Genomic DNA, 23,663 nt, shown 5'->3' on the forward strand with positions numbered 1-23,663 from the left:
GGTATGGATACTATGAGTCTATATGGAAACCAATGTCTAATGCACAACTTAGGTCAAAAAGGATAATTTGGGCACATGAAATGTTGCAAGAGTTTTCAGCGATTACTTGAAGAGTGGCATAAAAAAGAAACTGGGCAAGCAACTTATGTTTACCCTTTTGTTTATGTAAGAAGCCCAATTAAATGATTTGAAAGTGTTTGGAAACACGTCGTTTGCCAAATATTCCATCTGAAGCTCTGACCTGGTCCTAGGAGCTTTGGCTTCTTCATAACTTCGAGAGCAAATACAAAATAAAATAATAACATTTTTCTACCAAAATATTTTGCAATATCCCTAATAATCATGAAGTGAAAACATGCCTAGAAGAATGTTCTTACAATTACGACGTATTGTATGGGTGAATTTTAATGTAACCTTGGCAGCCACGTGAACCTATGCAGTTATTAAGGCAGGTCAAGGGAGGCACATACCAGGCAGCTTTAGACTTGTGACTGAGAGCTTGAACCACCTGAGTGATTGAGCATGGCACATTCCATGGAAATGAGGAGGAAGGCCAGCCCAGGGATAATAGCGGTAAGGAGGGAGTTCAAGAAAGTAAGCCTGACCTAACGGGCTCCCCAGCAGGGCTATCTACACTTCTCTCTTCCTCAGATAATCAATCACTCCCCTCAGAGTTAATGACGCAAGCCGCCACTTTTAGCATCATCTTAATTTCCCTCCTTTATTTGTTATGATCTCTGAATTAGGTAGAAATAATGAGCTTTAATTATCTAAGTATCAAAGCCTCCAAATGTTATAAAATCAAGGAACTTTCTCTAAGTGGAAAGGATTTCGAATTCTACTTTCCGAATCCTCAGTTTCTCAGAGGAGGATACAGAGGCCCCCAAAGGCTTGGGGACTTCCAGGGGCCCCAAAGTCAGTGAGGGGCACAGCAGGACTACCAGGAACTCCCTTTCCCTGTCCACTGCTTGGCACTCTTTCCCTTAGACCACAGCTGCCTAATTGAGCTGATTTCTTTAGATACATCAGGGCTTTATTCTATGTGAGGCTTTCTGGAGTTTTCAAAATCTTGGTAAGTACAGGGTAGTAACTGACTCATAGAAGTATTCACTAGTCTTTCCTAGTAATAATTTTCAGAGATGATCATAGCCTGCCAATCTAACAATTCTGCAATCTTTTTCTTTCTAATTTTTTAATGACCAAAGCTACCTTTATTTTCATATGGATTTTTTACCTTCATATTTAATTTTGCAACTAAGAAAATTACTATTTCTTTTAAAAAGGAGAGTCTCCCCCATTTTTAAATCATTAATAATATGCTAATATAAATTTCTAATTCAAGAAAATATGTGCAATTTCATCACAATTTTTTAAGGTGAAAAGAAATTTTATTTGCAGGAAGCTGTGAATATTATGGGCTTTAGGATACTAGGAGAGAGAAAGTCAGGAGCTAATATTCAATTCTCCATTTTGTGGATATTGGTGTAAGTCATTATCTCAATGCCTTACACTCTCAGTACCTAGCAAGTGAATTAGAAAGGCCTGCTCATAAAGTGTAAAGGCATCTCTGAACAAAAGGTTTTTGCGTGTGTGTGTCTGTGTGTGTGTGTGTGTGTGTGTGTGTGTGTGTATGCATGCATCAACTATTATTCATTAATCGTTTCCATGGCAGACTTGGGCCTAAGACTATACTTCATTATCAAAACAAATAAAAGGGGAAACTGAGCCATAAGGAAAATAAGCAAACAAAAATGCTGTATTCCAACACTCTACTCTCCAGTAATGTGAAGGAAACATAGCACATGCTTGCCAAGAACATCTCTTTCTGTGCAAATGTTCTCTTTCCCCCACAAGTTTGCTCCAGACAGAAAATTCGTTTTTAAGATTAAGAGAAAGCACAAGCCAAGAAAAGCAAAGAAATTCAAATTTAGGGCTGACACTGCAACCTCCATAACCCCATAAAGGCTCCCTTACAGACTCAAAGGTTGTATCTGCAGGTGTCTCATAAAGGGGAAGGGTATGGTCTGAGTAGGCCCCAGGCACAGGTCTGGGTGTGTTCCACTGACATTCGAGTAAGGGTTGTTCTCTGAGCTGTTCTGGCCTCCTCTGACAGTCATCTAGGGAGAGGCTTCATCACCCATTCAAACACCTGCCTTCCCGCCATCTGGGCATCAGTCACATGGTCCTTAATCTGGCAGCGCTGGCAAATTGTGGGATCTCATAGATTAGGCATTGGGGAAGAGAATGTTCAAGTGAATCGAGAGGCTAAACATGAAGGCTACTTGGATTTCTTAATTTGGATTCAAATTCCAGCCAAGGTCATTTCACTGAACACCCACCAAGTTTTCACGGGCTGACAGCCAGTGGAGGACAATTAGCAGAAGCGATAAGAAGCTGGAAGGAAATGGGCGCAAATTCTCACTGAGTGCTGGTAGTTTTGAAGTATATGCTTCTCTTTCACAGACTCAGACTCACCAGCAACATTTCTCATGTGAAAAGCAGCAGACTGAGAAATGAAATTACCCAGAAATTCTGCTATTTTAACTGAAAACAATTCTGATTTTAATGGTATATCATACTAACTGACTGAATGAACACATGACACGGTAGTAGGCTCTTAGCTGTGAAAGCCGGGACTCACCAAAGATGGCACCCAGCAACAATCTAGTTTTTCTTCTTCCTATTGGTTGTCTAATTACAATTATGCAGAATGAGCTGCAGAAGCTGTATATGTGGACCACAGGAAAACTGTAATCCAGTCCCTTAAGCCAAGGACAGAGAACTGTGTTCTAGATTTCAGGCAAATGTACTTTTCTCCCTCCATTAAATCGAACATTACCCTCAACTCATGGTTTGGACAAAGCTTAGGGGCTAAAAAGAAACGCTTAACATCTGTGTAGGCTGGGAATGTAAGTCAGTGGGTGGATTCTGAACACTGCTAAAGTGATTGGGGGGGAAAATATGTTTATTTGTTAAAATGGAAACAATCAGTAATGACAAGGGAGCTGAAATATTTAGACAAAGCTGTAATGGAACCCAGAGGACATTTTTCTAGCTCTCATGAAACAAAATTCCTCCTTATGAATAGCATACATATTTTTATAATTTCTTTACAGGATACTTATTTAAATATATATATATATATATACACACACACACACATACACACATATATATATGTACATATATATTATGTATGTTATACATATTATATGTATGTATATACATATACATACATATATACATACATACATACATATATACACATGTAAAATGCTTCTTTAGTCTGTCATCAAAACAGTTCCAGGTCTGTTCTTCACTATTATATGTTGTGTGGCTTGCTTATCCCATTAGGCAAGATACATATATCTATTTATATTAGTTGCCTGGGACATTATAAACACTTGTCTTTAACATGATTATCACCAAGGTAACCTGCTGGTATTCTAACTTGTGAGTGACACTAATTTTAAACTAAAATCAGGCTAAAAGAGCCCTAGTTACATGGGATAAAAAAACAGTTTGGCTCGGATTTTTTAAAACTTGTTTTTAAGTCTACCAAACTTGCTGCCAATTCCTGTTTGTGTAAGTCATTTTCAATCAAGCGTGATAGCCTTGGTTGTTAATAGCAGTTTTTACAGAGGACCCCTTTTCTTTCCTCCCTAATGTACCCCCTCTGTCCATGCTTCACTGCAGGATGCTTTACCCAGCGGGAACACTTGTGTAACTACACAGCACCCTGGAGATTTCTTTAAGCTCACAAGCCAGTGGAAGAACTAGGAATAAAATCCAGAGTTTTATTTCTTTACATGAGAATATCACATGCCATGCTACTGTGATATCCAAGGGGCCGTGAAACTGAAGTCTCCCTACAGGGCTAACTGGGTTTTATAAAATTGGAAAATCATTTTAGGCTATCTTTTAGAAGTAGGAGGATGTTGGCCCTTGGGAAAGGATAGAGTATTTCTTGGGCTTCGTATCTATTTTTCTGTTCACATAATTTACCAAAAGATTGCTGTTCCTAGTGTAAAACTGGTGTCATCTCATCTAATATGGAGTGCACAGTTCTCATCACCACAGTCTCAGTATCTGTGCAAACTCCATTAAAACAAGGTTTTGGATAGACAGAGTAAGATTTTCCTTCTTTAAATCGATTTCAAGCATGTATCAGTAAATAGTACTGTAGAATTTTGCTAGACTAGAAGTTATGTCTTTAATTAAATGGCTTCTAGACACTGTGTCTATGTCTCTCATTTCATAATGACAACAGTGGCGACTATTTATTGACCAGCTGAAAGTCAAGCACTGTGCCAAGGGCATTATATACATTATATCTCATTCACTTAAAAGGAAACAAATGCTGCATGAAAATTTAAACTTTCTTCATGGTAAAAGGCCTAAAAGAATTGGCCTCTGTTAGCCGGAATTTGGAACATGAAATTCTAGGATCTCCTTTTTTAATAGCCAATAAAGACTGTCCCATTAGATCAACTTCTCCCTTCATAAACATCACCATTCTCTGAGGTTAGTTTCAGTGAGTTCAACTGAGCCAAACATTGGTATTAGCCTCCATTAGGTAAAATGCAATATGGCACTGTCCTACCTTTCCCTTCATTATTACCAGACCACCGCCCCTTATCCCAAGTTCGATATTTATGCTAGAAGCTAAAAATAAAGCTTGAAACAGAGATATCATGAGCTAAGCATCGTTTGCACCCCAGAGACCACATGAGGAGCTGAGATTTTAAATGCTGTGCCGTTTATCAGAAGGGACCCCAGCCATGCTTCATATAAAGAATAATAATGTAGTGAGGATGAAAGCATTCCGACTTCATGCTTGTTTTTATAATTTGGCTAGAATTTCTCATTTTTGGACCAATAGTTATATTATTGGTGTTATCTGTATATCTATAACTTTGAAACTTAGTATGATTGGACAACTTGAAATGACAATATATTTGGGGGTTTTCTTGAAAAATGTTGATATAATTAAGACAAGGATCTGTACACTTACCACGTTGCCAATCTGCAAATATTTTAGTGTTCATTTTAAGTCACAAGGGCTTGCCAAACTGGCTTTTGAAGTTAAAGTCTGGTATTTGTAAAGAAATTATGTAGTTACCTAATTCAAGCTCACCATGGTCTCTATTATGTTTTAAATTATGTTATATATGCTATAATCTGTTATATTACTGTAAGTAACTACAGTAAAACTATTATTCCACATAGCTAACATTATTTTTTCAAGTTTGGAAATAGTAACTAAACATTTAAAAACAATATCATTCACATAAAGTGACTTTTGACATTTCATACAATAATCTCCTACAAATATGATGAAAAGATTTTCTTCTGTGCTATTGGTATTACACAAGCAAAATTACAAATGATTTAATTATCACTTTATAATATTTGTTAAGTCCCAGGAGTAAAGACTTACTTGGGCTAAAGCAGTGTAATACATCAAAAAGTACACTAATTTAAGGAGCTGGAAGACTGATGAGAATTGATGAAATATATTAATTTTAGGATTTATGAAATTTATGAAATTTAGCTTCTTTTGAAAGTAATTTCAGTTATAAGACCTTAAACAAAGCGTTGCCAATGGAGGCTATTGGAAAGGGCTTGTTTTAATACAGTCATGCGCCACTTAACAGCGGTATATGTTCTGAGAAACACATAGCTAGGTGATTTCCTTGTTGTGTGGACATCAGAGTGCACTTACACACACCTGGATGGTACAGCCTACCGCTGTAACTGCATGTGCTGTGTTTTTATACAACTTTGTTTACACCAGCATCACCACAAACACACTGAGCTACAACGTTACCAAGGCTATGGCATTACTAGGTAATGGTAATTTTTCAGCTCCATTATAATCTTATTGGACCACTGTCACATACGTGGTCCACTGTTGACCTAAACGTCATTATGTGGCGTATGACTATAAAGGGATATGAATGTTTGGTAATTAGCATTTAACTACTGTATATAAAAATGTGATTTGAACCTCATAAAAATGTGATATTTGTAGCATTAACTATAGTGGTAATTTATCCAATATACCTTGTTTCATAAGTAAAGAAAAAACCCTCAGCTGAGATTCAATCTAAAGTATGAGAAATTTCAAAGAAGTACAGGCTAAGTTCATGAAAAATGTTCCACAAAGTGCTTTATAATGCAATTAAAATGCTAATAGTCTTACAACTTGTATTAGTCTATAATTATGGTAGTCTCTTAACCACTTTTAATGTCTTATTGTTTAATTTGAAAACATATACCTGTGCAGCCAGTTTTTCCTTTTTTGCCTGAATATCCCATATCACAATGACAGATAAATGAGCCTTTAGTGTTTTCACAGGTTCCACTTAGACAGATATTTGGATTCAGGTCACATTCATTCACATCTGTAAAACATAGATATTATTAATACATATAACCATTTGTTTGATATCACTGAATACTTTTTCCCTGAGGTAAAACAACTATGATAAATAAATCAGAAAGGGTGAAATGCTTTCACTTAAGAAAACTGTATCATATTCATGGAGCTCAATTTACATGTGCTTTCTATATTTCAGGCTAACCATGCAGAACGGCTTTTTATCTGGACCATAAGCAGGAGGTCAAGTATCAAATAAACTGACTGACTCTTGACTGCATCTAGAGCCTGTTTATGTGGCAGTCTAGAACACTTTTCAAAACAGCTGCAAGGCGAAACTTTTAATTCAGTCTACATAATGCCAACAATTTAGTTGCCATATTTTAAAAGAAAGGATAAACTAGCAGTCTTAGTGTAGGTAGTTACAAACTTCACTTTTTCCCCAAATTAAAAAATATATTTATTTTTATGATATTCACTTTAATTTTAGGGCTTCACAAATATTTGGTAAGGGGTTTCCGAAGATATAAATGTGATACAATTTAAGTATTTTAAATTCTAAATTCTTGCTTCTGGCCAAGATGGAATAACAGGCACCAAATTTACCTTCTCACCTGAAGCCACAACAACAAAAGGACAATATAGGCAACAAAAGACAGTGATCCTGAGAGAAGAAAAACCAATTAGGTGAGTTCTACAATGCCTCAGATTGCTGTGTAGGGAGAGTATAAAGGCCATGGCAGAAGGAAGGGGATGACAGGTGGAACCAGTAAGTGTTCCTGAGTTGAGCAGATGAAGCTGGAAGTCCTAGAGGGCCAAAGTCACTAGAGTTCACAGTGCAGATCAAAGGACAGATGGGACCTGCACAGTGAAAGAGCTCCAGAGATCTGCAAAGGGTCCCGGTCAAGTATTCAGATGAGTAGTGATCAGTGCATTCATGTAAGGAAGCTCCTCGAAGCTGGGTAAGTACCACCCACGAGAATTAGAGGGAACAAATATCAGAGTTCACAGAAGGCCTGGAATTGTGCCGCTTCCTCCTGGATAATCCCATAATTCACAGGGATTTGGGTAGAGTATCCAGGAGGACCTTGCCTCAGTAATGGAGCAAAATTAGCTTGAAACTAACTGCTGCTTAAAAGAGTAAAAACAAAACTTTGAAAGGCTCAATCTTTTTTCCAAATAACAACCTAGAGCAAGAATAAAGCTTAAGAATATTTCTAGGAATACAAAAATATCTAGCACCTAGTAAGTCAACATTTATAATGTTTGGCATCCAATCAAAAAATACCAGGCATTCAGTGAACAGGAAAATATGAGCCATAATGAAGAGGAAAGTCAATTTACTGAAATGACTCAGAACTGATACAGATGATAGAATTAGTAGACCAGGACATTCAAACAGTTATAACTGTATACCGTATGTTCAAAAAGCTAGAGGCATGATTGGACACATTAAATAGAGACACAAAAGATATGAAAAAGTCCTAAATCAAGGTTTTCTAGATGAAAACTACAATGTCTGAGATTAAAAATATATGGAATGGGATGAAAGGCAGATTAGATATTGCAAGACAAAAGCTTAACCAATTTGGAAACATAACAATAGAAACTCTCTAAAACATATACAATTAATTCTAGAATTTATTGCATTCTTGTCAGAAATAAATTTTGCTTGCCTTTAGACAAACATATTAAAATCTTGAACTCTAGCCACAGCAGAAGGAGGGTTAAATGGACAGAAATAATGCATAGACATAAAATAAATGTCCATCTGGAGTTGACCAAGGGTTAGCTCAGTCCATATAACATCTGATTAGACTATCATATCACAGTCACAGGAAAGTTGCTCTTTGGAATGCTGGCTTTGGAATATTAGTATCAGGCCCCTAAATAGCCTTACTTTTCACATAGGATCTCAGCCGCTCAAGCTGATCTCTATGTAATTTAACAGCACTTATGAATAATCAGAGAAAATGGAAAATTCTGTTTTCTTTGCTTACCTACACAAGTCTTCATGTCTTCAGATGCCATGAACCCATCAAAACACAGGCACCTGTACTCTCCAGGTATGTTTGTGCACTGACCACCATCGCAGATATTGGGGTTATCCTCACACTCATCAATGTCTGCAGAGAATAAAACCAACAACAGCATGTTGTTGATATTAGTTCTATTAATTCAATGATGAAAAAATAACTAACCCAAGTCAAATAAACTCAGCCTACTCGCAAAAGACAATTAGTTCTCAAATGAAGCTTTATATCAGTTATCCATCAGGTTATTCTGGGTAGAAAAGAAGAGAACCATTTTCAAGATTCACAACATACTGTTCAGGGTCCATATCCACTTAAAAGCCCATTGTTTAATTAGCAATTTTATATCTGATATGAATTTATCTTTCAAAAATGATTATTATTATTAGTTTTCTCATTGTCAAATGTAAATTTCTAAAGTCTATCATTCTCTGTTTTATTGATATTTTAAGTTGAAAACTGCTTGAAATAAGCAAGTCTAGTTATAAGCATTTTTAGTAAAAATATTTATTTTCAACATTTAATTTTTTTAGCCAAATTTATATTTAGGGCTTTTGAGAGAGACTTTTCTAGGTCAGATAAAACACTTTTGGCTTCTAAACTCAATTTCTCTCTTTAACCCAAGCCAGAATCAAAACCTCTCTTAATTACCTCATTTTTCATCTTTAGCTGGCTACATGGCTCTTCAGGGTGATACAACAGGAAGTGTAAATTAGACCAGCAGTACTCAGATTTTAGCGCACATCCAAATCACATAGAGGGCTTGTGAGAACAGTTTACTGGGATCCGCCACCAGGACTTTCTGATTTAGTAGGCCTAGGGCGGGACCCAAGATTTTTCATCTCTAACAGATTCTCAGGTGAGGCTAGTGCTGGTCCAGGGAACACACCCCGAATAACAGTGAAATAAGCCAAGAGTTCAGGTTCTTCAAAATTCTAATCAACGAAGAAACTGTATTTTATACTCCGTCTATTGAGCATGTGCCAGGTACTATGCTAAGTGCTGTACGTATTCTTTCACACAAGCAGTGTGAAACCCATTTTATAGATGAGAAATCTGTTTCTAAGAATCTTTATGAAGGATGCACAGCTAAAATAGGTGACACAACAAAGATTTGAACTCAGGACTATCTGACTCCAAAGCCCACGCCCTGCACTACGCTACAGAGGGTCCTGTACTTGAGAGATTTCACAGGAGGCTCAAAACTACTTACCGGTACATGACCTCTGGTCGGGCATTAGTGCGAATCCTGGCTGACAGCTACATTCATAGCTACCTTCTGAGTTTGTACAGAAGGTCTCACAACCACCGTTCATTATGCTGCATTCATCAATGTCTAAGAAAAAGAAAACAAATGTCACCTTTCTCTGTGTTTACAATCATGGCATGTGTTTAAAGTTTCCAGGCATAGGTCAAGTAAAGAAAAAAAGAAAAAAAAAGAGCATGCTAGGATAACTGGAAATCACTGCATTGTTTGCTTTCCTCAAAAAATATGAACTATACACCTACTAGTGCTAGAGATGAGCATCTAATAGTGAATGACATAGACACTAAACCTGCCTTCATAATACTAAATTGTAGCGAGAGAGTTAGGTGAACAATTCATTACACAATACATGATGTGCCACATGCAATCAATGTAGGAGGAACGTTAGGTGCTGTGAGAACATATTCCCAATTATGACAGTGGACACGTGGGTGAAATTCTCTGGGTCACAGACTCAGTTATAAACTTGATGTTCAGTTTGATTGGCTGAAGTTCTAATCCTTTTCAAGAACCTGAGTTGGAGTCCTGAGTTGTCTTGGGGCCATGTATCAGAAGAATTTGGGCTGATTTATGACTTTGGGTGGAAACCATGTGAGACTTGGCAGTTCCACATGATGTACACCCCAAACCAGGCAAAAACTGGCAGTTTCTACAAAGTTTCACTTTGACTTTGGGCACAATAAAGACACAGGGTTCTCTGTGCCACCCTTTCCAGCACGACTAAACCTACAGAGGGCCAGCCACAAAGCAAAAGGCTTGTCCCACAAAACCCCATCTTTCAGGAGGGCCAGACCTGGCCTCTATTTCGATGTAAAATATAAACGCACGATGGTCTTCTTTCCAATAATTATCCTTTGAAACCTCTTAGCCAATCTAAACCGTGGAAAAGCAGAGACTGCACTCTATGCTTTTCATCTTTTTCATGGCACTCGCTGTGCTGCATTTATTTCAGGTGGTTAGTAATCACTTGCTGATTTGCCTGGTTATGCATGTGCATAAACAGAGCATGTGCTACCGTTCACCATTCAAAGCAGGATGGGTCAGGTGTCCTTGTCAAAGCTAAAACATCCTACGTCCTTCACTTCAGTGCTTCTTTAAACACAGAAGGGAGGTGAGATCTGAAGATCAGAAGCCACTATGAAAAGAATTTGACTTACAGGAAAACAAGGAAGATTAAGTAAAGGTAACTATTGCTGGAAACAGAACTCAGAGAACATTGAATGCTTTAGAACGAGACTAAATAAAATAAAACATACAACAACAGAAAATATAGAACTTACCAACACAAAACAGCCTGTCAGGAGTGGAATGATAGCCAGGGTTGCAGGCACACTGATATTTCCCTATGAGGTTCACACAGCGGCCATTGGGACAGAGATTCGCGCTCAGTTCACACTCGTTGATATCTGTATAGAAAATGAGAGAAGAAAACATCCAGCCATGAGCTTCTGACTCCGGCAGAGAGGCGGGTCGAATGACTGACCATAGCTAAGTGGTCTGGAAGTGATCCTCCTTACCTATACATGCTGAGATGTTGGGGGACAGCTGATGACCAGGAGGACATTCACAGCGATAACTTCCCTCCGTGTTTAGGCAAACGCCTCCCCGGCACAGGAGAGGGTTTCTCTGACATTCATCAATATCTGAAAAATGGAAATGACCCGTGTTGAAGATGTGGATGGTGTTCTGTCCAGGTCCCCATGACCAGGCCAGTGCACTCATCGCGCAGCTCCTGGGAGTTCTGTCTGCTAATGGCTCACAGGTTCCCTTCTCCACCTCATTCAGAAATTCCTGTGAGGTGAGAGATTATATTTCCCTCCCATGCTGGGGTCTGCCCATGGCCAATCATTGATTGGACTGATGTGGGAGTATAAAATCTTGACCTCCTTGCCTCAAGGTGGGACAACTCTCTGGCACCATTCACACTCCTGAGTCCCTGGTGGGATTAGGTTAAGGCGAAAATGCAGCCGAACTCTTTGGTCCTCTTCTTCCCCTGCCCTAACCTGCCTCCCTCACTTCTTTACAGGTTCCTTCTGAGAGCACTCCCTCAAAATAATCCCCAACCGCAGGCTTGTTTCTAGGGAATCTGATCTAATGCAACCAGCTCAATTCATCTCCTTTTCTAGAAATGTTGGACAGAAACCCTATAATGTGACCCTGAATGTAGCCTATGTTTGAATTGTTCTCTCTTACCTAGGGTATCCAGCCTAAGTGTTACACTCACTTCTCAGGGACCCATAACTGGTGTCTGAGACCACCCACCCACCACATCACAGCATGAATTCCCTCATTTCTTTCACTTGTCAGTCTCCCTCTGCCTCAGGCTGATTGCTGACTCACTGCTCAGGAGATGAGGAGCTGGGACACAGGCTCTGAGTCATCGAAGCTTCTGGGAATCCTTTTTTTTTTCTTTTCCTATGCGGATGAAATGGGCACACGCTTACCCATGCAGTTCTTCATCATCATGAATCCACTCTCGTAGCCTTCATCACACTTGCATTCAAAGTCCCCTGGGGTGTTCACGCACTGGCCTCGGCCACAGAGGTCAGGAGATATGCGGCATTCATCAATGTCTGCACAAAAGCAGCAGGTAGCAGCCAATGAGTATCAGGATAGCCTCAGTTCTTCTGGAATAAGGATGAAGAGTTCTAAAGGGTGTCCCTCCAAGGTGAGCCCCTTCACTCACCTGTGCAGTTCCTTTCTTCAGAATCAAGAGCAAAGCCACTGTCACACCTGCACTTAAAGCTGCCAATGGTGTTTCTGCACTTGCCGTGGGTGCAGAGGCTGGGGATCATCTTGCATTCATTGATATCTTCAAGAAAAATAAAATGTGCAAAAAGGTCATGAGCAACCAATTAGGACTCAATGCCCACCATTTTAAACCCAGGAAGGTGGAGGAAAGCCCTTGATTTAAGGGCTTGGCAATACTTAGTTTAAAGAATGTGTGATGATCCCTGAGAAATATGACTTGTAAACATTTCTAGTCTTTTAAACTTCTATTTCAGAAAGTATTATTAGAGAAGTAAAGAGTGTATTTATTTGGATTTCTAGAATTTAGCACACTGCCTGATACATACTAAACATTTAACTATTTGCTGAATGAATGACTAAATATTCTAAACCACTAGTGTCTATACTTAAAGCACATAGGAGATTGTTAGAATACGTAGTCTTATATATAATTAGAATATATAATCTGCAGCAACCAATTGAGTGTGTGGGGGAATGAGATTTCATTTATGCTTTCTGAGTCTTTTTTGGATATACCTAGCATATAAAAATTTCAAAAAAGATGTCATTTATAGTTTAAATTATTTGCAAGTAATATATACCACTTAAAATATTTTCTCAATATTATATAGCTTTAAAGCTTCATTAGTATAATTACAATATTTTTTTGCATATTAGGGACAACATATGTAATGTGTGATCTGAGCTTCCCCCTTTAGGGAACTTTCCAAAGTAAGAACCAAAGCTCAAGAAATACAAGGTCATTTCTACATAATACCATGAGAGGCAGAATTGGCAGATTAAATCTCGAGAACATCGTCCTTTTGTGGCAATGGATTGCCACAGTTTTTGGAAGCAAATCACTCAAGTTCCTTTGAATTTACTTAAGAAGCACTTGAGAGGGCCATCTAGAAACTGTCTCTCTAGACACAACAATTTTAAACTTCAGGGCTTCTTGGACCAAATGCTCAGTAGGAAAAAAAAAAAAGTCTACGCTTTTTTATATAAGGATAGTTAAGTGATATTTATATACTCACTTCCCAGTTTTATAAGTTGATTTACTTATAAAGTATAATAACTAGGCCCAGGCACAATGGGCAACCAACACAAAACTCTATACTGGGAACATAGGCTGATCCTCTCTGAGTCATCACAATTCTGAGTAACCAATTATGGTTTTTCCATATGCTGAAATAAACAAGTGCTGTATCAGTGTGTGAAAAGCTTAAATCCATGTTGTAATTAGATTAAATCTGTGACTTTTTTTTACATGGACTTTAGATTATAACATAATACACTGACAGAATATTTGAAGTATCATGTCATTGGAGTGCATCTGCCACAGGAATGAATTTTTGCTGTATTTGGACAAAGAGGACTTGCCACTGACTGGGTTTCTCATGCCATTCACCTTCCATTATCTATTACTCGGTTGGAACACAGTGACATGGATACTCAAATCAGCAGACAAAAGCTCACATCGCATGACTTTCGCAGGTGGCTTTAAAATTTCCCATTTCTGTGCTCGCTTCAGCAGCACATATACTAAAATTTCCCATTTCCTTTCATTTGTGTTTGGCTGAGGGTAGTGTTAAAATCAACGTTCTAGATGGGAGAGGCACGTGACCTCAGGAAATCCTGAGATGTAGAAAAAAAAAATCCGATACAGAGTGAATGTTTTGCTATATAATTTAGAAAGCAAAGAATGTATGCTGAGATGATCAAGGAATGACCACACTGATGATATTCATTGTAATTCTGTTAGAACTCTGGGCTCATGAAAATGCAGCCCGTTGGTCTACAAAAAAGACCAATCGACCACTGAAACCACTGTACCTTTGAAGAAAGGTTTTCCATTTGTGATTTCTTTTGTGGCAAATCCGGGTCCTCTGGGGCAGAGTTCCTCGAACTCAGGTGTGTTTCTCACGGGACACTCCTCGCATTCCTCGGTACCCCAGGCTGCCCCCACAGAGCAGCAGCAGGCGTCCATGCGGTGGCGACCAGCAATGGGCAGTGTACACTCTTCGTCATCATACAACAGGAAGCAGGTTTCCAGACGGATGTCTGCCGGAGGGAACAGAGGGAGGCTGAGGAGAGCTACTCTGTTTTCACTGGCCTAAGCTGCCAGCACTGTGCTAGGCAAAGTACAATACACTCAATAACTTACTATATGCTTATTGGCTGGAATTATTTTTTTACTCAGAAGAAACCCAGGTCTTGTGATGTGTGTTCCTGCCTAATAAAGACTCTCTTCTATTTGGTAGCTCATATTTATTTGCACTGATGGTTTGTGTAAAGTTTCCTTTCAACTTTAGGTGTCTGATGGTAATTCTACATAAGGAGCAGTATTCTGAGAAATCCTGCTATGCTCTTCAGGGAGATGTTCTCAGACATGGCTGTTACCAATGCACACACTCCATCATGTCTTGACAACTTTCTAGCTAAAAACAAACTCTTTGTCATTGGAGAACATCGGAGCTAGCTCCAGCCCCTTTTCCTCATACTCACTTCATTTTGGAGAGGTGGAACAGTAAACTCCAAAATGAGGACTTCGCTACTTGAGATTAAAGAGGAAAAACAGCAAAGACAGGCCATTCACTCCTCTTCTCAAGTACTTCTTTCACCTCACCATGTGCTTATGTACACACTTTTTCTGGGTATAAGCAGGATACATCTAGGTCGGCCCCAAATTCACGGGATTGTGGGAAAGAGTAGAAAAAATAGCAGACCGCAGGTCAGAAGACCTAGAATTTGGTCCTCTTCTGTGACTAAGAGGTCACTTGTCTTAGACAAATTATTAACCCTGAGCCTGAATTTCCACATCTGTAAAATGATGTTCCACCCATCTGTGAAGCTCAAATGAGATTATGCATCTGAAAATCGTAAAGTGTAATTAAGGCATAAAGCATGACATTCCCTCTCTTTCTCCTTCACAATGTTGTCATTCGCCATTCACCTAAGTGCCTGAGCTTCCTTTAATGTTAGAAAGCTTCTGAAGCTTTCCGGGCACCTTTACATTTAGGTTGCCTTTATTAAGATGGATACTTTTTAAATGATTTCTAAATTAAACATTGAAACATCGTTCAACTGAAGAACCTGCAAGAATGTTCTCATTAAATGCTAATTCCTCCTAAACAAAGAAGCTATGACTCAGAATGGGATTAACTGACATCCATAGTTACACGAAGACTCTAGCCTAGGAATTCCAACATTTCTCTTCCATACTGCTTCCGTTATAAACCATAAAGATCTATATTTAAAGGTGTGTTCCTACCAATTCATAAGTGATCCAGACCCTTAACTGCCTCCCGCTCTTTTAACCACCTATACTGGTCCTTCACTAAGGATGCTCTTCAAAGTAATAAGGTTTCAAATATTCCATAATCATGGGCTCCGAAACAAGTGATCCAAGAGACATATTCCTGGCAGTCAGAAGCCATAACAGCAACATGAGAATAAGTCTGCCAGACACCACAGGAATGACTAAGGGACCTCGAACCTACTGCTACTGCAAGTCCATAGCTTTCTAAGAACTCAAGAGTTCTGTGTCCTGTCTCTTCCACGTAACTGCCACTTGAGCTCTAGCAGTTGGAATGGAGAACCCCACTATGACCGAAAGTGACAACAGCTCTGGGCTCCACCCAGTTCACTCTTCACTCTTGACACCCACGAGTTTCCTGCAAAGACCCGTCCTTCTGGCCAACAGTAAGACGCGCCCAGCAGGCATGGTCTACAGTTTTCAATTAAGTGAAAATGTTCTCCCAACCATTCACCTTATGTTCTATAGCCCATGACATATAAGGGGTATATTTAAGAGCTCTGGAATAATAACTGTGATGGCAGTGATTTAAGAAATAGTTATACATCAATTAAGGACTAAAGCATCTCTTCACTAACATGTTCTCTACTCTTTTTATGAAGAACAGACAAAGAGCTTGAGTCAGAAAAGCTATTTGTCCAGGAAACCACCATGTATCCTAATGAAAATGCTGAATTTGAGATATATGTGTATGTGCTTGGAACCCAAAAATTCAGTTCTGTCTTGTTAACTGAGTTTTTAATAATCTTTAAAAAATGATCATTAGAAAAGTAATGAGCTCAGTATTTACCCAGGCAGATCCTCCCTGTAGCATCCAAAGTCATCCCATTGGGACACTGACACTTAAATGATCCCCTAGAGTTAACACATAAGCCATTTTTGCATACTCCTGGGAACACTTCACATTCATTTATATCTATGAAGGAAAAAAGAAACATGAAGTTAACATGTCAATGCAACACAATTATACTATATTCCATTCATGAAATCATACTTATCCTCACAAGAGAAAAGGTCATTTTGAATCTGATGAAGTCACAAAATTAGTTTGCCTCCAAGTAGTTTAGGTAGAATTTCTGGGATGTCTGATTAGCAACCAAACAAGCCTACTTACTACCAAAAATATAAGAGTCTCTCCGCTGGTCTCAGGGAGTAAATTTTGAGTTGAGGAGACAGGGAATTGGTGCAAGTTCTTGGTGACAGCTCTGGGTACTCTGGATATCTTGGTTAAGGCTCTCAGGAGCCACATAATTAGCTTTATGAGACCAGATGTTTGGAAGTCAGTGGAGAAACGGAAACCTAATCTTTCAAACTGGCAAAGAATAAAGAACTTGAAGGTGAGCATAGAAAAAAATCCCACTGAGGAATATGTGGAGCCAGTAAAAAAATCCTCTTTTGAGAAGTTCTGAGAAGTCCCTAAAAGAGTATTACTAGCTCTAACTCAGCAATGGTCTCAGGCTGTTCTGTCAAAGCCTTGGCAGTCCCCGCATGAGTTGGGAAGAATCAAAAGATGCTCATGTCCATCCATTCATCATTCGCCCAATCTCTCTCAATGTACCAGTCCATCCCAGTTTGCTTAATGCAGAGCAGTATGTTCTCTGCACTTAATTTGGGAAAATATTCACCCTCAAGTTAATCCAAAGAAAGGCACTTACTTGCCAATGCCAAAAAAAGCAGAGCATTAGTTAAGAAACTCACACACACTGTATCTATTTAGAAGAAATAACTTTCCAAGCTAGGGATGTTGAAAAAAATATTCCAAATCTTTCCTTATAAAAGAGGTAAATGGGGAGGGGAAATTTACCTTTTGGATTTCTTTTTTTCTGGCCACCACTTGTACAGCAAAATGTGCTGCTGAGGTCAGATAAGTTATTAACAGTGGGTCTGGACCAGAGAAAGGCCAAAGAATTCAGTCATCCTTTGGAAAGCAAGACCTTGGGTGGGGGTTATAGTGTTCCTCTTTATTTCAGCAGAGAAAGAAAACTTCATTTCATCCCACATATGGGACTAATTGCTGTTTTTAAAATTTTTCAGCTGCTGTGTCATGTCAGGTTGTGTTAGTCACCCTGACCTATGTCTATCTGGGGCTCCATGAGAAAGAATCACCGTAAACTGGGGTGAATCCATGTAGACTTTCAAAAATGAGGCAACAGAGTGCATCCTTCTAAATCATCTATGACAAACAAGCAAACAAATAAACAGGACAAAGCAAGGGAAACACAAATTTTACAGCCTCATCGAAAACTTCCTATTTTCTCTTTCTGATCTATAGCATTTGGAAAGTGCAGTCCATTCAAACCATGCTCAGTCTAAAACCTTTTCAGCCACTCTGTCCTTTGGCCATAGTGGTCTGACACTGGCACTAGCATATATATGCTTGTGAAATGAACATCTGTTATGTCTGCTGTCCTCATTTTTTTTCTCTGCTGCATATTTCTCACTGTGAGGTTACATGACATCTTGATCCAGTCCAAGTTAACACAAGCATTCTTCATGCACACAGAAATTCATAGCTTATAAATAATCATAAATACCTTCACATTGTGTTCCTTTAATTCTTGAATAGCCTTTACCACATATGGGATCTGTAAAAACAAACAAACAAAACAAAACACAAATTTGAGATAACAACATCCAGACTTTGTAGTTATGACACAGTAGAAGAAACACGAAACAAGACCTGGAACATGGATTAGGTTTTGTTGCTATGAATAAGTCTGAGATAACAAAGTGTTTCTGAGTTTGCATAAGTGAAAAAAAATAATATTGAAATGTCTCCTTAAATAAAGCTCCTTTCCTCTGAGATATCCAAAAAGACCTAAAGGTACCCTGAAGCTCATGCTAAGTTGATGACCAAGAAGGAAAATGACTAAATTTCTCCCTCGCTGATAGCTCGAAAATAGAAATCACATGTTGTAGGCTTATTGTAACAGGAATATGAAAAACAGGTATACACCTTGAAGATCTCATGATCTGCAGATTCACACTATATAAATTCACACACAGATACATCCAAACATCGAATCAGTGAAGTCATCACCAAGGCTCTCAAACCTCAGCTTTGCAACAGAGTTACAAGTTTAGCCCCGAATATCGGCTCCTTTATGTTAATCAGTTATTTGTTTTTTGTTTTTTTGAAGAAAATTTGCACCTACAAACAGCTCAGGATCCATCATCATGAGGTTTCCCAGAGAGCCAATAGGAATTGCTGATCAAGGAAAAAGCAACCCCAGCTAATCATATTACAATGTGGTGATAGAAAACAATAAACTACCAAATCGCATAAAACAACTGTCTTTGACACTTCTCTTAGTTTCCTATTCAGTGATACATTTTTTGTTGAAGTCCTCTGAATGAAATCTTCTAAAACCCCCATGTGAACCCAAATGTACAAAGTACTAGACCTCTCCTTTCTAAGCAAAGCAACCAGTGAGATGGGCACAGCAGCCACAGCGCCCATTTCTCTTACCAACTTGACATAGGGTACATGGGCTTCCCCAGGCAGCACCAAGGGAGGAACAGCACTCGGACTTCAAGGTGGCTCCATTGATGTTGATCTCACACCGCCCATCGATGACAGTCTGCCAGCAAGTGCCCTTGATGGTTTCTGCAGAGGGTCAGGGAGTAGGGAGGTAATACTTATTACATACTAAATACAGCAACATTGATAAACATAGCAAAATCCTCCTCAGAAAGACAAATACCTATGCAGATGGTTTTTGTTGGATCCAAAGTACTTTCAGAAGAACATTCGCAAATAAAAGAGCCTTGGTTGTTCTTGCAGACCCCATTAATGCAAGGACTTGATTCACATTCGTCGATGTCTGAAACAAAAACAGGTCTACATTACTGCTAAAACCTAGTCTTGGGCATAAATGAATATTTAGACTTTAGCCTCAATTGCTACCAGGTATTCTTCATTAAACTGCAAGACTCGCCTACATAGATATTTTTTTCTAGACTAGATGGAAGGCCAAAAATGATAACTAAGCATGTCTCTATAGTGCAGAATCTGTCACATGGATGCATCTTTTTATCCAGAAAATATGGAGCAAATGTAAATGTGGCTGCTGAATTACTAACTCAAATAGCACATATGTAATGTTTTCCCCGTTTAATAAATGATGGAAAATAAAATGTCAATTGTAGGCAATCGCAGGCAAAAAGAATACTTTTAAACAGCATTGAAACACAAAATAAATTGTAAATAAAATGTCAATTGCAAGTAAGTACCACCAGTAGCTTGAAAAATACATATAAGTCCCATTTAGGACCACAAAATCTCCATTTAAGTTGCAAAATTGTCTAAAACAGAAGTGACTTTAATTTATTCTCATGGTTTTCTAGTGTTGTTCCAAACAAGGGCAAAGCACATAGTACAAGAGCAAATGTATAGTTTACCTTCACAGGTTTTTAGGTCAGGTTTGTATATAAATCCCTTGGGGCAGGTACAGACAAAACTCCCAGGAGTGTTTCTACATTGTCCATTGTCACAAAGTAGACTGTTCAATACACATTCATTAATATCTGGAAAAAAAATCATGAAAATTAATTTCTAAAAGGGCCCATCCCTTGCATGCAACTTCTTTGTTCTTTTAGTTAGATTTTTAAGGTCATAATGTGTTTAGGTCATATGATTAATCCAATCAAAGAGGCAAAACTTCTGTGCCATTGGTTTTTGCCTAAACTGACAAATTGTAGAAAAATAGAGGCTTGACCTGATTATTTATACTAAGTATGTACAGAGTCTAAATTTACCACACAGTATTAAATTCACTTCTTTCTTTGGCAGGATGAAAACCCGAATTTACTAGAAATTACTAATCACCAGAATTCAAAGGACTAATTGTTGATTTAAGGAACAAATAAATATTTAGCAACTATGATCCACCTTTTAGATGTGTTAGTTCTAGGATGCGTGTTTTTTCTTCAGAATAATTTAACTGAGTCTCCAGTTATGTTTATCAAAAATGAGGCAAGCTGTAGAGTTAATCATTATCATGAGGAATTTAGACCTGAGATTCAGAGAGTTGAGGAAAACTCCTTGCTCTCAGCTGAATAACAGGCCTATCTGATACAAAATCTAACTTTTGATATGTATGACTTAGATTAGGAAGTGTAGAAATTACTTAGTTGGTTTAATATCCCTTTGGGCTATAGCATCACTAAGCCCACAAAATAGGCTGTACATTCACAAGGAATGTTTTAGACATTGAAAGGTTCTGCTTAGATCATAATTTGACAAGCTAATAGCCCTGACATAAAGGGTACATAAATTCAATACTGGAGAGCTTCATGGTTCACAGCATTAAATATTAAATATACTTAAATCAACAACATATCTATAAAGTCCTATATATGGGAAAATCGAGTATGAGGTTATGTTATCAGCTGAGCAAATAGCATGCAGAGAATTCTGTCAAAATGATAGAAGGAATGCTAACACTTGCCAAAAGGGTCATATTGTAATTCTTAAATTTTGATGATGTCAGAAGAATCTGGATCCTTAAATTGAGGAATTGATGATGAAGATAAAGTGGAAAAAAAAGTCCCTGGAACCCTGTATGGGAAACGGCTGAAACAGACCTTTGATTCCTAACTTCATTCCTCTGAACATAATCTGAATTATCAGCCTACTTCTGACCTGATGATAATGGCTCTAACAGCTTTGGAGTATATACTAAAGCACTGAAGGAAGAATCCCTATGGCCTCCCAAACGCTCCCTTCTGCTCCCCATGGGGTGATTTATGGATGAAGCTAAACTATCCCTGTGTCTTTCTGGCCTGCCCAAATAGTGATTTTTCATGTCTACCAATGAAGAGAAGCTCTTATAGAAAAATGAAATAGTAAAACTTGTTTTCAGTTGAGACGAGTTTAAAAGTACCATGTGTACTCAAATAACAACTGTAGCCTAAAAAGAGTGTGAGAGAGGAAGACTTCATTTCTCAAAAGTCAATGTACACCATAAAGCAGGAAGGGCCGAGTTTGGGCCAGCAATAAAAGTTAGGGAGAGAATAAAGGGACTCATAGTTGAAAGAAGAGGGTTTTGGTTTGCAGCTCCCCTGACTTGCTTCCATCCTCGGTTGTTTTTAGATATTGGTTTAACCTGAAACTCAGATGAAAGCCGATTTAAATGGGGGCAAAGAAGATGCTTTGATTTACTGTTGGTTCTTTTTTCTATGTGTGCAAATGCCATATTAAGAAAGAAAGCAGGCAAAAATATTCAAAATAAGATTTCTGCTTTTTTCAAAATAACTGATAGCTCTACCTTGCCCTTGAGGACAGTCGTCAGCAGCCCTAACAACAGGGGCAGCCATTAGGTATGGCAGGCACTCTGCTTCAACCTGCAAACTTAGAGAACTATATGGACAATGGGACAGTAAGTATTGTTGCTATGTTCCATCCTTTTAGTAGTTGAACAGAAGATGAAAGTAAAAATTATTTATGATGAACAGTGAGAGTATAGAGAAGAAGACGAGAATGCTAAGGGGTGTGAGACCAGGAGACCCACAGAAATAACCCGGAGATACGCACAAAGAGCAGGAGGTAGCAAAGTGATGGAGGGCTTGCTTTAAAATGTCTAGAATTAGCTGTTCTCCTCACTCATCTCTAGAATCCATTCCTTTTTCTTCCTTTGTATATAGGTAAAGCCATAGAGTCTTGGCCTTTATCATATGTCACCAGGTAAAGGTGATCACATTGTTTTTAATACTGATATCAGAGCATCAACATAACATGGGAATTTTGTATGAGGAAGAGCTATGAAAAGAAAACAAAGAAATGGCCAAGTATAAAAATATTGAAGAATGAAGGCCTTTGTAACAGATTAAAAGAACCGTAGAGAACCAAAGTCCTTTTTGGAGTTCAAGGATTACAGAAAGAAGTCAGAAATAGAAATTAGTCTGGAGAAGCTTTGGAAAGAATGTTTACAATGACAAGAGGTCAGGGGACAATTTATGAATAATGCAGAGATGGTAATCTTTTTAATGGTTAGATATAGTATAGTAAATAAAAAAACTTAATTGACATGGCCATTTTTCCTTGTCTGTGAGACTAAAGTTCTATATAATTTAATCTCATTTCTCTCTAAATTAAGAGGAATCATTTGTCTACCCAAAGGCAACAAATTTCTTGGGAGGGGTCCAAGTATTTCAATAAGCTCCAAACACCAGATGACTTCAAATGATAAAGTAAGAGAAATGACAAATAAAATAGCTTGATACCCAGGGACATGTAGAAAAGGAAATTTGGTTTCTTGGGTCAGAACCAACGATGACTCCCTAATGGCTGGATGGGAGAAAGTTGAGTCCAGCACTTGATAAGTAATTATTTGCTAGACTCTTTGTTGAAAGAATGACATTTGAGTTTATCTCAATCTGTAGATTCTCTAAATTATTACACGTTCCAACAACTGACCACCCTAGAGCAGTACTTTCAAACCCTACCACTAAAACACCACTAATGGTAGAAGAGAGTAAGCTCCTAACTCTAAGCCCTAAATGATTTTCAGAAAGTAAGAAATATATTTGAGGTCCCCTGTTTATCTTAAAACTTATTAATTTTCATCCCATTTCATGAAAGTATGTTTGCTTTGAGATAAAATGTGTTTTGCTTCCAAATCAAAATGATGCGCCATCTTACATTTTAGTTTGGGTATACTTTTTGGCACATTCTTACCAGTATGAATATTCTGGTTTTAGAAGCCGAACTTCAGGAAACCTGAGGTTATATGTCACTACACTACAGAATGGACAGTACTTTTCAGCAAATATCAGTCTAGGCAACTGAAGAAATAAGAATGGTGCCCATGTTGACCATTTTCTTCCTAACCGAAAGACTTATTTAGTTACTGGCTGGTACCTTCATTAAGGATTGTTAGAGTATGAAAAATGGTGTTTGTTAAACTTAACAGAGGGCAGTTATTACTGAAA

General features: G+C 38.3%; 1 protein-coding gene across 1 annotated transcript in view; it reads right to left on the minus strand.

The window, feature by feature from the left end:
- The window catches only part of FBN1 (fibrillin 1), a 212,923-nt gene that overhangs the window by 66,580 nt on the left and 122,680 nt on the right, over positions 1–23,663 (minus strand). Inside the window, exons 17-29 of the mRNA XM_019664564.1 lie at positions 20,133–20,258; positions 19,436–19,555; positions 19,201–19,338; positions 18,266–18,316; positions 16,522–16,647; positions 14,249–14,476; positions 12,369–12,494; positions 12,127–12,255; positions 11,200–11,325; positions 10,963–11,088; positions 9,629–9,751; positions 8,383–8,508; positions 6,282–6,407 (exon numbers count right to left, since the gene is read on the minus strand). Coding sequence (XP_019520109.1) covers positions 6,282–6,407; positions 8,383–8,508; positions 9,629–9,751; positions 10,963–11,088; positions 11,200–11,325; positions 12,127–12,255; positions 12,369–12,494; positions 14,249–14,476; positions 16,522–16,647; positions 18,266–18,316; positions 19,201–19,338; positions 19,436–19,555; positions 20,133–20,258 — 1,671 coding nt within the window. The remainder of the gene's footprint in view (positions 1–6,281; positions 6,408–8,382; positions 8,509–9,628; positions 9,752–10,962; positions 11,089–11,199; positions 11,326–12,126; positions 12,256–12,368; positions 12,495–14,248; positions 14,477–16,521; positions 16,648–18,265; positions 18,317–19,200; positions 19,339–19,435; positions 19,556–20,132; positions 20,259–23,663) is intronic.

The sequence above is a fragment of the Hipposideros armiger genome, unplaced genomic scaffold (genome assembly GCF_001890085.2).
Source record: "Hipposideros armiger isolate ML-2016 unplaced genomic scaffold, ASM189008v1 scaffold_12, whole genome shotgun sequence".
In the NCBI taxonomy this organism is placed as follows: domain Eukaryota; kingdom Metazoa; phylum Chordata; class Mammalia; order Chiroptera; family Hipposideridae; genus Hipposideros; species Hipposideros armiger.